The sequence below is a fragment of the Trachemys scripta genome, chromosome 4 (genome assembly GCF_013100865.1).
Source record: "Trachemys scripta elegans isolate TJP31775 chromosome 4, CAS_Tse_1.0, whole genome shotgun sequence".
In the NCBI taxonomy this organism is placed as follows: domain Eukaryota; kingdom Metazoa; phylum Chordata; order Testudines; family Emydidae; genus Trachemys; species Trachemys scripta.
The window spans coordinates 41,134,549-41,147,814 of NC_048301.1; the positions used below are offsets into that span (position 1 = coordinate 41,134,549).

The 13,266-nt window shown below is 49.3% G+C and overlaps 1 protein-coding gene across 1 annotated transcript; it reads right to left on the minus strand.

The window, feature by feature from the left end:
• Positions 1-2,730: 2,730 nt before the first annotated feature.
• VASH1 (vasohibin 1) lies at positions 2,731-12,844 on the minus strand (the record flags this gene model as incomplete). The annotated part of the gene is given in 6 exon segments (XM_034768467.1): positions 2,731-6,797; positions 7,439-7,551; positions 8,134-8,515; positions 9,692-9,766; positions 10,913-10,969; positions 12,756-12,844. Coding segments are annotated over 6 exon segments (789 nt in total), but the record flags the coding sequence as incomplete, so codon positions are not given.
• Positions 12,845-13,266: the final 422 nt, after the last annotated feature.

Here is a 13,266-nt window from a genome sequence, read left to right on the forward strand (position 1 = left end):
AAAGAAAGAAACCCCTCATTGCTTGATTAGTTCTGAGCTGTATCAGTGATGTAATGTGAATGGTTCTGTTGCACCAGAGAGTAACAGAAACAGGATAAATACTGATGTGTATGGAAGGGACTATGCAAGTCCCACTAGCACCATCTCAGCCCTGCCCTGGAGGCTGGAGGGAAAACTCTGCTCTGCAGAGGTATAGGAGATTCAGGTGCTTTCTTGGCCTAAGCTGGTTTGCTCCTGAGCAGACAGCGAGTGCCTAGGCACCACCCTTAGGGAGAGTGGTTGTGATATGAATAAACATCTGTTAAGAAGACCAGCAAGCATTTTAAACTCCCCGAGGAGCACAGCTTGGCTGCATACAGACTCCACCTTGTTTTGGCAGAGCAGGAGCCAAGCAAGAACGACAACTGACCTGAGTTGGATCACAGGCTCCCTCCTATGCAGATTCTATACATTAGATACAGGGCAACAGTGCAAGACTATTAGAGCACATGGTGCTGTTTCACCAAAGCAGACTCACAAGTAAGACACGGGGGGAAGAGCATGCCCGGTTTACAGCTGTCCCCTGGATACTTCAATCACAAGGAATAAGTGCCTAAAACAACCTGCCCAAGTCAGTAGCAAGAGCCTCTGCAGTTGGATCAGGCCTACTTCTTCCTATCTAGTCCAGACTTCTGGCCCTCAGCAATGTAGGATTCTTTTCTACCCTGTGATTCCTTGGCAAATAGTAAGTGACTATTTTAGGGACACTCATGTTCCAGTTTATATGTACCACATGTGAACCAGCCTTTCAGGTGACTTATGGGGTCAGAGTCTGGTTCAGGGTTTTAGCTGCAATACCATGGCAACATTCTTCACATAAAACAGCTCTGGTAACAGCAACACAGCTAATAACTCCTTTTTCTACTACTGTGCAAATAACCTACCTCTCCTTCTCCTGCTAAACACAAACTACATCCAAGACAAAGCTCTGGAGTCATCTACTCTAAATGGCAAGGTATAGAGTACACTATAGAGATGTGCAGTACATCCAAACTGAGTGTCACAAGGGGCAGGATAATCACACCTAAATACAAAGCATTACAGATCCCCCAGCTGTGGCATACCATGAAATTCAGTAAGCCACTGCAGAGTGGTTTCAGAGCAACACTGGAGTCTCAAAAAGAACAGGAGTACTTGTGGCACCTTAGAGACTAACAAATATATTTCAGCATAAGCTTTCGTAGGCTACAGCTCACTTCTTCAGATGCATAGGTTCCACTTTATACATCTGTTTATACGCCTGTTCTTTTTGCAGATACAGACTAACACGGCTGCTACTTTGTAAACTGGAGTCTCAGAAGCCTAAACTATTGCACAGACGCTGATGGAGACCTGAGCCCTCTTTTCAGCTGTCAGCCTGGTACATTTGTACCATGCCAGAGTACCCCAGGAAGGAACCCCTTGGTCTCTGCTCACTGCCTCATTCATTTTAAGACAGTTGTAGAATTAAGTTGTTGAAGGGTGTGGGACAAGAAGCCCTGTCTACACCAGCACCATAGAAGTGTTAGGAAGAGTTGTGTTTTGAACCCAGCATTCATATTTAAAAATGGTCTTGCTAACAGGAAGTCAGTTAAGGCCCTCTCTCCGTAGCCCTGGTTGACCACATATACCAGGGCTGGCAAAACTTATTGACCCTCCGAGCCACATAAGATAATCTTCAGAAGTTCGAGAGCTGCAAGACATGCACAACCTGCCCCACAGAGCGTCGCCTGCTGGGGCACACATCTTGTGTCCCGACGCCCTCATGCAGGGCTAAAGCCCTGAGACCCCCCTCCCCACAGGGCAGGTAGCTAGTAGGTGGAGAATGGGGGTGGGGGTATGGAGGGCTCCATAAGCCGCACTTTAACTGTTAAAGAGCCACATGTGGCTCACAAGCCGCAATTTGGTCACACCTGACATATACAATGCAGGTATGGTCTGGCTCACGTATGGAGGCACTTCCTCCCCCCAAAAAGCGACAGAGTCCTGTGGCACCTTATTGACTAACAGACGTATTGGAGCATAAGCTTTCATGGGTGAATACCCACTTTGTCAGACGCATGCTCCAATACGTCTGTTAGTCTATAAGGTGCCACAGGACTCTGTCGCTTTTTACAGATCCAGACTAACATGGCTACGCCTCTGATACTTCCTCCCCCAGGTTTGAGAGCTGCATGGACTAGGGAACATATAAGGAGGAGAGCCTGAAGAAGTGGAATTTAAACACATAATAAAAACGTCACCATTGGGGTTTTTATAGGACCTTATTAAAAGGACGCCAAGCTAGTACTGGACAAAATCTTCTGCCCTGGATGCTGTATGGTTCATGTTTTGCTCTGGAAACATTAAGGATTGATTGATTGATTGATCCAGGCCTAATAGCTTTAAAGTCACTTTCTTACAGAGGTTTGGGATACAGTAAAAGGACCAACTTCACCCTTAAGCTACAACACGGTCCCATCTTTGGGTCTAGCAGTCAGGCTACTACTCTTGGGGCTGGAGGAAACAGACCAGGGCAAGCAGCATGGGCAGAGGAGAGAAAGACAGCATTGCTACTTAACTCGTGAATTAAGGTTATTCGGCTGTATGCCCAGGGTTTCTCATGGGAGTGGCTGGACTGCACCAATACTTTTTGCCCCTGGGCAGCAATGTCCTGCCCTCTGCTACAGTGGACTCTGAGGTGGCAGGGAAGGTGGGATTTATACTGAACTGCTCCCATCTTGCTATATTCACCATTACAGAGTGAAGAGAGAAAGAGCAAGAGCAAAAAAGTGGAGGGGAAAAAAAATGATCAGGTAATTTCCAATCTCCCAGCACTGCCCCAGAGTAGAGATACAGAAGCACTAAGAAGTGGTGGTTTCAAATCCAGCATGCAGGCAGCACCAGAAGACTAATGCAAGAGGTTTCAGGTAGTCCTCAACTAGGGTTACTCCCCTGAACGGGCTTATGAAAGATACAGCCACAATCTGATGAGTTCATTCACCCTTTTCCAAGGGAGGAGCTTGACTCCTGCTGTGATCATCTATGATCTGCAGTATGATTCCAGCTTTTGTGGATCTGCATATTTAAAATCAATGCAACATCTACTCTTTTATCAGTCTTGAAAAGTGGTCAGCAACAGATGCTTCAGACGAATGTAAACCCTCCTAATGCATTTAATCATGCAGCTACACCATGAAAGAGGATATTCATGTCTGGCACCAGCTGCTGAATGCACTGAAGGATGAGGAGTAAGAGACCTTCACAAATATCTACCTGCCACTCATTTTTTAAAATGTATACTTAATTTTCTATACTACTGGCCTCAGTTACATTCTGCATGAACAAGCCACACAGCTTGAATTACAGGGTGGCACAAAGCATTTTGTTTCATCCAGTCTATACTGATGATCTTTTAGTGTCACTGAGCTTGCCCTTCTTCTGCAAAAGAACCATTAGCATGCAGCTGACTCTCCTCAATTGCACAATTCTCTCATTCTTCTCCTATCCATCTATAGAGAATCAAGGGTGAGATCCATGAAGGGACTTCCTACTCTGAGTGTCACAGTGCCTAACTTTTAGGCACCTAGAAAAAAAAAAAAAAAATCACAGGCATACCACTGTGATACACAAAGCCAAGTTAGGCACCAAGGCTCCTATTCAATGAATGGGGAGAAATAGGGGCCCCAGAATGAAATCCACAAGAGCCAATATGCTAGGCTGAGAGCCACTTAAGCTAGAGGTGTGTGATTAGCCTCATCTCTCTCAAGGATGAGTACCTAGCTCTGCTTAGTGATCCACAAATGGGAACCGGCCGCCTGGAGTCAGACAGCTTAGGCCCCCAAGGCATTTCCTTAGGAAATGATTTAAGCACCGCCTGTGCGCCACGCAAAATGGCAAGAGCTGGAGCTGCCCTGTGATTAGAGCACTCACCTGGGACGTGGGAGACCTAGGTTCAATTCCACCTCCTCCCCGGGAGGGTGATTTGAACAGGGTCTCCCCTTCTCAAGGAACTGCTCTAATCACTGCACGAGGGGATATTCTGATGTAGCTCCCTCACTCTCCTCTCTTGAAGCTGTTCCACTGTGACTAAATAGTTAAAACAGTCATGGGGCAGAGTGAGAGAGGGAATGACTCAGTAATCCAGTGGTTAGGGCAGTGAGGTAGGAGACTCCAATTCCAGTTCTCCTACTCCAATCACTATTTTCATTATTTATGTTCGGGAGACTGGCACCTGTTACTTTTGTTAAATTCTTCAGGATTACCCACATCATTTTGGGTAAGCAGCAATTTATGCTACCTCCCTATTCAATCTTTCTTCCTGTCACACAACATGCTGCAGAAAGGACAGATAGTTAAAAAGGAGCCTGGACTGACAAACTGCAGTGATAAGCACAGAATAACTAATTGGTGGTGAAAGATTATGATTAGGCACCTGTAAGGGGTCAGTTAGAGCCCTCTGGAGCAGGGCTTTAAGGGTTAATACTGCTTCAATTGACAGAAGATATTACTTGATATAAGGCCCCATTCGACACTACCAAAATATCTGTGTCCCTCCCATGTTATGCCAGAAAGCCCAGTTATCCACCATAGTTATAGTCTGAATCATGCTTCCAACATGCACTCAGGTAAGAAAGAATACAGAATGTTTAACATGATTTGGATACAGCGCCAGATTTCATAAATGTTTAGACACTTTTTATAGTGTAACAGGACCGAATGTTAAACATTTTGCCATCCCCTATCTATGTCAACATGCCTCAGGCTTGACCCACTCACCCCTTGCTTCCCACCTCCCTCTCTGAATCAATTCTGCCATGAGCTACAGCACCCCAGCCAAGTTTTAGGCCACACATGCATATCTGCCAATACTCCTCAGTTCTGACATGCAGCATGTGGACTGCTTAGCTGTGCCTCTCCTTTGAATGGAAATTTGTGAGCTGCCAAGGCTTTAGTCAGGTGGAAGGGCCAGCCCCTCTTGCTAGAGAATGGTAATCATTAACATAATTAGTGTTGTTAAGTACACTGTCAGAACAAACAGGAGCAGGATAGGCACAAAGCTATGCTCCCTGCTCCTAGGACAGACCGACCACTGCAATCAAAATGGGCCAGACTGAACAGTTAGGAGAAATGGGATACCCTGGAACAGTGATTCACCATAGACATTTCAATCTTGACTGGGCTGGTACCCTAAGTTTAACTTGGGCATGAGCCTCTGGCTTGGACTCGATGTGGCAGCAAATCTCATTTATTTCTGCCCCTCTTGCCGAGCCTGAGCATGGGTTGCGCCAAAACCTCCACAGATGAAGGGAAAGAGGGAGCATGGAGTGGTAGACCAGTGCATGAAAGGGTTGGGAGCTATTACCCTACAGCAACAGTACAGCACCCCACCTGATTTCAATCTGAGAAACATTTCCCCACCCTACCCCCAATAGCATGTTTCCTGAAAGCATCCTCAGGGGGCACAACATGGGATTTGCTGTGGCAGTGCCCTATGTGTTCCTAGAGGTAGTATGCCTCACTTTTAGAGGCACTCCAGCAGGCACTGGCCAGCTGTGGATGTAGACAAGGGATGGGGGTGAACACGGCAACATGACCACAAAACACCATCTTATTTTGCTTAAGGATTCACCAGCACATTGGCCCCTTGAGCAGAGCACTGCACTGGAGCCTGTACCCTTCTGTTTTAAGGTTGGTTCCCAAAATTCCACTGTGGCTCTGAGCATCCAGGAAAAGTAGCCCTTCCTCACAGGGTGAGATGAAGCCAGACTCTGTAAGGGAGAAGTGCAAGGTGTCACTGAGAAGTGAGTGGGGAGACACATTTTCCAACCATCCTACTGGTTAAGCACCCATCCCCACAGATAGAGCTGTCCAGCAGCCTGTTTCCACATTACAACGGTATGGGCATTCCCTTCATGGCAGGCTGTTCAGGAAAGTATCCACAGCACCTCACAGGAAAGGAGAGGCACACTCATCCCCCATGGAGTCAATGATCCATAGGGGGATACACTGCAGACCCAGACAGAATGTTAGAGTGGTGGATTCACTGCATATGAGGCCCTCAACACCACTGACAGGTTGCATTTTCATTAGTGATGCAAGTATTAATTATTCCAGGGCTTATTCCTCTTCCCTGCAGGCACAGGGGATGGGGAAGGTGATCGTGCATTTCACTCCCTCCCCAACAAGAGTGGCAGTAGCAAAATACACAGAAGTTACAAAACCAGAAATCCTTCCTTTACCAGAGACAGGGGCCTTTCCATTCCAATACCTTTCCCTCCTTCAAGCCCAGGGGCTTTGTGCTGGCTTGAGACCTTCAGCATAGAAGAGGAAGAGGCACTGTGGATAAAATGCCCCACCTGTTGTCTGTCAGTCCAAAGGATTCCATGCAAAGCCTGAGCTCTGCTTGGCCTCACTCGCTCCACCCCTCACCATGTCACAGCAGGAGTCTTCCCAAGCACCCTGCAGCACCTTCCCATCAACCGGCAGATCTGTTCTCTTAAAAACTTGTTTTGTTGAATTAAAAAGTGCTCTTCCCAAGACAGGCAGGTGACTCGTCTGACCCCCAGGATACAGCTCAGGAATAGGCCTGATAGAAGTACCTTGGAAGACCAGTCCTCCACTCCCACTTCCCCTTCCCCATGTTGAGCTTGCTACAGGTGGATCCTCGTTTCAAGTGTGGCCAGCAAGGAGCCAATGGAGCCAGGCACACAAGGTGTGCCTCTCCTCACACCCGGATTTGATAACCATTGAGGTCTGGCATGGCTTTGGATTCGGCAGGCTTCTTCTCACCAGACAGCCTGTGAAGAAAGAGGGAAGTAGATATTCAGAGGCATTCTCAATTTCTCCTCTGACAGGGTAACCCATACAGATTGAGAAGTGCCAACATGAGAAGAGGAGTTTCATCCCCTTCACCAGATCCCATACTGCTAGAGTGACAGGGTGGCTCTTCTTCACCCCGCTAACTCCCACAAGAGGCTGGAATACAGAGTGGGAATTCCAGCACCTCCACTTGAGATACTTTCCTGGGAAGATGGATTTGGGGTAGGCCTGGAAGCAGCCTCAAAAGCACACCAGTTCTCACTGACCAATGATGTAGGTTCAGATGTCTCTTGAGGGTCATGTGTGTGACCCACCCCATATTAGGCATTAGATGGGGTGACCCTCCTCTATCTGCAGCCCGCCACTAATTCTAGCTATAGTTTGAAAGTGGGAAGGCAGCAACTCATATAGAGAAAGCAATGACAGAGATGAAAGGGAGAGACACTGGAGGTGCGGGGGACCACACCAATGCAGCTGAGAGACATCTCCCCAGTTATGGACTATGCCAAGAGAGTTCTCAGAAATCTGCTTTATCCAAGGGTGTGAAGGGATGGAGGGGAAATCCTATAGCATGACTGAGAAAGATCCTCCAAACAAGCCATCCACCAACCCCACTCACCGCCTCTCCCCACGGCTGTTGCGGCGGTGCGGACTGGACTGGACCCGCTGTGGGGAGGACACATCTTTCTTCCTATCCTTCGTGGGAGATGGTGGCCCTGTTCCTTTGCCGATCTGCAGGAGGAAAACAACAAGGTGGGAGAGAAGCCAGGGTTAGCAGTGGCTGGGGAACACAATGCCCAAGGTACTTCATTGTCTGGGAAGGAGTGACAGTGAAATGAAGAAAATTAAAAGCAAAAAAGAGAAGGCAGTGATGAGCATTATGTAGCTTTACTATACTGTACCCTGCCTTTAGAGAGTCTCAAGCACACCCTTCCACCCAAAACTTCTGAGCAAGTATGTATCTTGGCTCATCGGTCCAATGCCCAACAGGCATACCTGAAGGGACAGGATTCATATTCCCAGCTCTTGGGCAAGAGCTGTACCTTGATACACAGCATCTACACCTGCCAAATGAAGAGGGGTCTGCACCGCACTGGGGTCAGGGTCTGCAGAAAGGAGAGGAGAATCCTTACCCTCTTCCTCCTCCTCCCTGCCTTCCCCCACCCCCACCTCAACCCAGCAGGATCTGTACCTCCCAGCATACTAGCGCCAGGATCCAATTAAACTCCAAGGCTTTGGCACCAAGAACAAAATTCACACCTGCAGCCTCCAAGAGCAGCAGGCAAGTCTCCCACGTACTTCCCAGCTTCTCACCTTTAGCCTCATGTCCCGGGCATGTCTCTCGAGCTCCTTGCGGAAGTCCTCACGGCCCAGCTTTTCCACGTCCAAAATGGAGTGCTTCCACTCAATCTGCTCCACACTGTGTGGGTCATGGGACACACAATGGCCCAGCTTCACCTTTTTGAGGACGTGCCAACAGCGGTGGTATGCCTCCTCGTAGTTGAAGATCAGCTCGCTCAGTGTGCGGAAGGTGGGCGCCTTGTACATGAGCTCCTCTCGACGGCTGATGCCCAGTGCCCCATAGCGGCCCCCAAAGTTCACTCCCAGCACAATGTGGCGGAAGTAGTTCCCTGAGAAGTGAGTTTTGAAGCTGATGGGGAAACGCTCCAGTGTGGGCATGTTGTTGGTGAGGTAACTGGCAATGTCACCCCATTCAGGAAATAACTGGTGATGCCAAGGAAAGGAGTAAGATTCTTCCTCCCCATCCCCCAAAACATCTCAGCCAGCCTAGACTGGAAAGCAGATTCACTGCTGACGACAAGTACCCGATTGATATCCCTGGAGACCAAATCCTGTCTATCCCCAGAGCAGGTATAGCTCCAGCCCCCCACGAGACAAGTCTACCCTGCCCTGGGATCAGAGGGATGCTCAGTCTTCACCTTCTCCAGTCTCCAAGACTGCCCACAAAGGGAAGTTATAATGGCAGTTTTGTGCTGTGTACACCTGTCCTGCTAGGGGCTGGGAGGACCAGGGCCACCATCTCATTTCACACAGAGGCCACCAGGCAAGTTAGTTAAATTGACCATCACTATCAGCCTAGGAGGAATTGGACCTGGTGCCCTACAGGTAAAACATAACCCATTCTCCTGAGCCATCGAGATCCCCAGACTGTCATTTCATAAAAGCACTGCCTCCGAAGACAACTAACTTTCCAAAACACACAGGCCAAGTAACCTAGCTTTCAAATACTCCCCATCACTGAAGCAACTCCAATAAATAACGAAACGTGGCCCCAGGTAGACTCAGCCTGGCAGGTCCCAGAGGAGATGTGCTTCCCAGGATGTGTGTACACAGAGGGGCTGGCTCAAGTCTGGGACTAAAAGCAAGCATTATTCAAGGGAAAGTCTGACAGGATCCCTTCCATGTCTGCCTGCATTGCAAAGAAAGAGCAAGGTGACATATAGTGAGTGAAACATACCCACTATGCAACGGGGTTTCTAACCTGATGCTATTTCCTTCCTGTAATCCCCATATCCTTCTTCTCTCCCTCTCCCCGTTATGTTCAAAAGGAATAAACACTCAATCCTAAAGCGGGAGAGAGAAGTGACCCTGAAGAACTAACTCCGCTACTTGGGTTCTCTGCTTGGTCCCTTGCAATGCACCAGCAGCATGAGAGGGGCATAAGGGAGCAGGGGGAGTAGAGCCCTGAGCAGATACAAAGTTTGTATCTGCAGCCAATCCATGATCCGCAAACATGCTCAACAGATATCCACATCTGATATAAAGTGGATATCCCCAGATTTGCAGGGCTCTACAGGGGGAGAACGCATTAGGGTGGGCACACATGCATGTTTCTAAGAGGAAAGGATACATTCCCAGGATCACAGCTTCCAGGCATTTGATTGGCAGGGCCTCTTTGGTCATTTCTTTGGCCAGGTCCATTAGCCTGTTAGACAGCACAAGGGGAAGAGATGGAGGAGGAGAATTAAAGGAGTTTGCATTGAGCAAGACTGGTGAATTCAGTTGCTGGGCGGCATATTTGCAGGGCAGGTTGCAAGGAGACAGGAAGACTATTAAGGCAGACAGGAGAGGAGAAAACCCTTTAGGAATAAATTAAATTCAAACTCAGTCTTTTGCCATTCCCTTCTAACACTGCTGCTGTGGAGTTTCCCCTCACTGAGCCAAACAGGCTCTACCCTCTATGCCAGACACTACTCTCAGCAAGTCTGGAGTCATTCCCTTTCATCTCAATGAGTATAAATCCAGAGGAACTGCATCTAACCAAGATAAGAAGCCTCAGACAGGAGGCCGAGTTCCAGAGACACTTGCTTTCTCACATCTGAGGGCAGGGAAGGGGCCTGCAGCAGATTCTGCCCTGGTTACATTATAAAATGTTTGGAATGCCCAAATATCCACCCATACCTGATGGCTTGGGCCAGCAGTATTAATGTTGGCACACCAGTCTGGTTAGCAGACTAAGAGGTCCCTAGCTGTATATGTGGAATCCAGGTGCACGAAGATGATTGACTTCATTCTGTGTACATACCTGGGGGTTTACAAGGCTCAGCAGTCTGGAGGTGTCCACCACCATCACCACCTCCTTCCTCCCCCACATATTTCTTTTTCCTTTATAAAGTTTCAGTCACCAAAAAACAGTCTAGCAAGTCCACATTCTGCACCAAATGCACTCCAGGACACTGGACAGCAAGAATTGCAGAGACGTTTGGCCTTTGGGGAGCTTGTTTAAGGCAGGGCTGTGTTTTACTTCACACAAAATACCCCAGAAGCCCATGATCTAGATTATAAATTAGATGTGCTCAGAGACTGAGTAGCTCTGTCTAACAGATAGTTTACTGACTCTTGGCAACAAATCCAGCCCTCCTGCTTGAATAAGGCTAAATTATGGCTCTGACCAACTGCACCCTGAGCAGAGTCCAACCTCCTTAGGAAGGACAGAATTGTGACACTGAACAAAATCCCCAGAGTCCAGCCTGTATTCTTGGCCAGACTCAGTACAGGGGTAGCAGGCATCAGATGTGGCAAGTTCCCCAAAGAGGAAGGCAGGAGCAGGAGAAAGGCTGACAGCACTTACCCAGTCAGAGGTCTGCTCTTCTTAATTTCAAAGAACTGCGTCCCAGTATGATTGTACCTGGAGGAAAAAGGTTAAGGGGCCATGCAGACTGGAAGAGAGCTGAGAAGCCAGAGTTGCCCACATACTGCAATCTGCCTGGAGGAATCTCTTTGTACCATCAAGGTATCAGTTACCATTCTCACAGGGACCTCAGGACCCAGCAAACAAAATACCAGCAAAGAGAAAGTGGGCGTTTCCATTTGGCTATTCCTCCCACTTGCATTCTTTGGCTTGGGAGAGGAAGGAAACAGAGTGGCAATCTATTTCCCTCCCTATTCCTGCTGACAGCACATTTTCTGGTCAGCCTCCTCTCCAGCAGCACAGGCTCCCAGACCTGAACAGGGTTGAAACAATCCTCTCTTGCTGCTGCCTGCAGGGGATCATGACCAGTCTAATGATGCCAAAACTACCTTGCTTTCATGCTGGCTGGTATCTATCCATAAAACAGCACAACCCCAGGATTAGCAAAAAGGTGCTGGCAGACTCCCTTCCCATATGGAGCTGACTCAAGGTGTAGGGCCGGCCCTAGCCATTCTGGTGCCCTACACAGCCCCCTCTCCCCCCCCCCCCCGTGCGTGTGTGGGGGGAAGGGTTGGCCCCAGGCCTCTGCAGGGGGGGGGGGAGAGGGAGGGTCAGGCTTGGGGAGCAGGGGGGAACCTCCCCCCAGCACGACACGGCAGAGTGGGTTGGATCACTCCACTTCCTGCCACCCGGTGAGTGCAGAGTAGGCCCAACCCCACACTCACGGGGCGGCAGAAAGTGGAGTGACCCGGCCCCAGTCTGCTCTGCTCCCCTGGCTCCCAGCCTTGGGGTGTAGGGGGAACCACCCCTCTGCATTCACCGGCGGCACAGCTGGGAGCTGGCAGCGTGGAGCAGGCTGGGGCCGGGTCGCTCCACTCACCACCACATGGTGAGTGCAGGCTCGAACCCTGCTGCAGTCCTCAGGGGAAAGGGTAGAGTGGGGGCGGGGCTGGGGTGGAGCAGGGGTGGGAAGAGGCAGAGCAGGGGCTGGAGCAGCATGCAACTGCATAGGGCACCAGGAAATTTGGTGCCCCAAATTTCCTGGTGCCCTATGTATCTGCATACTGTGTGTATGGGTAGGGACGCCCCTGTCCATATCCCATCAGCAAGATAAAAATGCACTTGTGTTGCACATGCCCTCATCCTCACTCCATCCCAGCACACAGAGCCCAAGGATATGTAGGAGTCTTGTTGCCAGGCCATAAACATACAGGCAGCTGTACATGGTTGGGAGTTGGTCATCCACCTGACTCTCAAAAGCAGGAGTTGCTATCATGTTCTGGCCACCTAGAGCAGAAAGCACCCAGTAAAATGACTCAGCATGAAGCTCAAATTCCCCACCACCAGCACACCCAAGCTTGGCAGGGGAGATTAGCATCTTCTAATCCCAGACTTTAATCTGTCCCAGGCCCTCCCTGCAGGGTTAGGCAAGCACAACAACTACAAGGGCCTTCAATTAGGATGTTTTAAAAGGAACAACCACTTGAATTCAAGATGTCTGGCTTAAAGAAAACCTACCACACATTAGCTTGGCCCTGCTGACACACATGCTGCTGTGACGAAGGGGTTAACCACAGGAGACACAATTGGGCAGGATTAGAATAAAACAGCAAAACCACTCACTGTCACAACTTCAGTTTCCTGCTTTTAGGGAACAAGTTTCATTTCCCCTTCTGGCTGAAACAGAGTCAGCTGTTCTCTTATGGTTGGCTATTGGAAGGTCTCCTTGCTTCCCCTTCCTGGATCATCATTCCTTGGTGTCTGTGATAATAGTAAAGGATACTGAAGCTCCTTGATGTAGCGTTGTATGGCTTCCAGGCGCTCAGGGATGGGGGTGGACGGCTGGAGCGCAGGCACACTCGGTATGGGAATCTGAACAGGGGAAAGCAGAGTGAGTCAGAGAGCAGACATCTTCTGAACTTGCTAGTCCCTTTGCTGAATGCACTGGCACATCACCATAGGAATTGCATTCCTCTGTAACCCAAGGAGCTAATCCCTTTTTGCTGTCCACCCGAGATATTCCTTGAGTTGACAGTCACTTCATTCTTCTATCCTCAAGTTGACAAACTGGAGGGGATTCAGAGAAGAGTGAAAAGAACAGGAGTACTTGTGGCACCTTAGAGACTAATTTATTTAGGGTTACCATATCTAAAAAATAAAAAAAGAGGACCCCCCAATGACCCTGGCCCCCCCCATTTCCCCCCACCCCCCCACCCCCCCCCCCCCCCCCCCCCCCCCTTCCCCCCCCCCCCACCACCACCCCCGCCCCCCCCCCCCCACCCCCCCCCACCCCC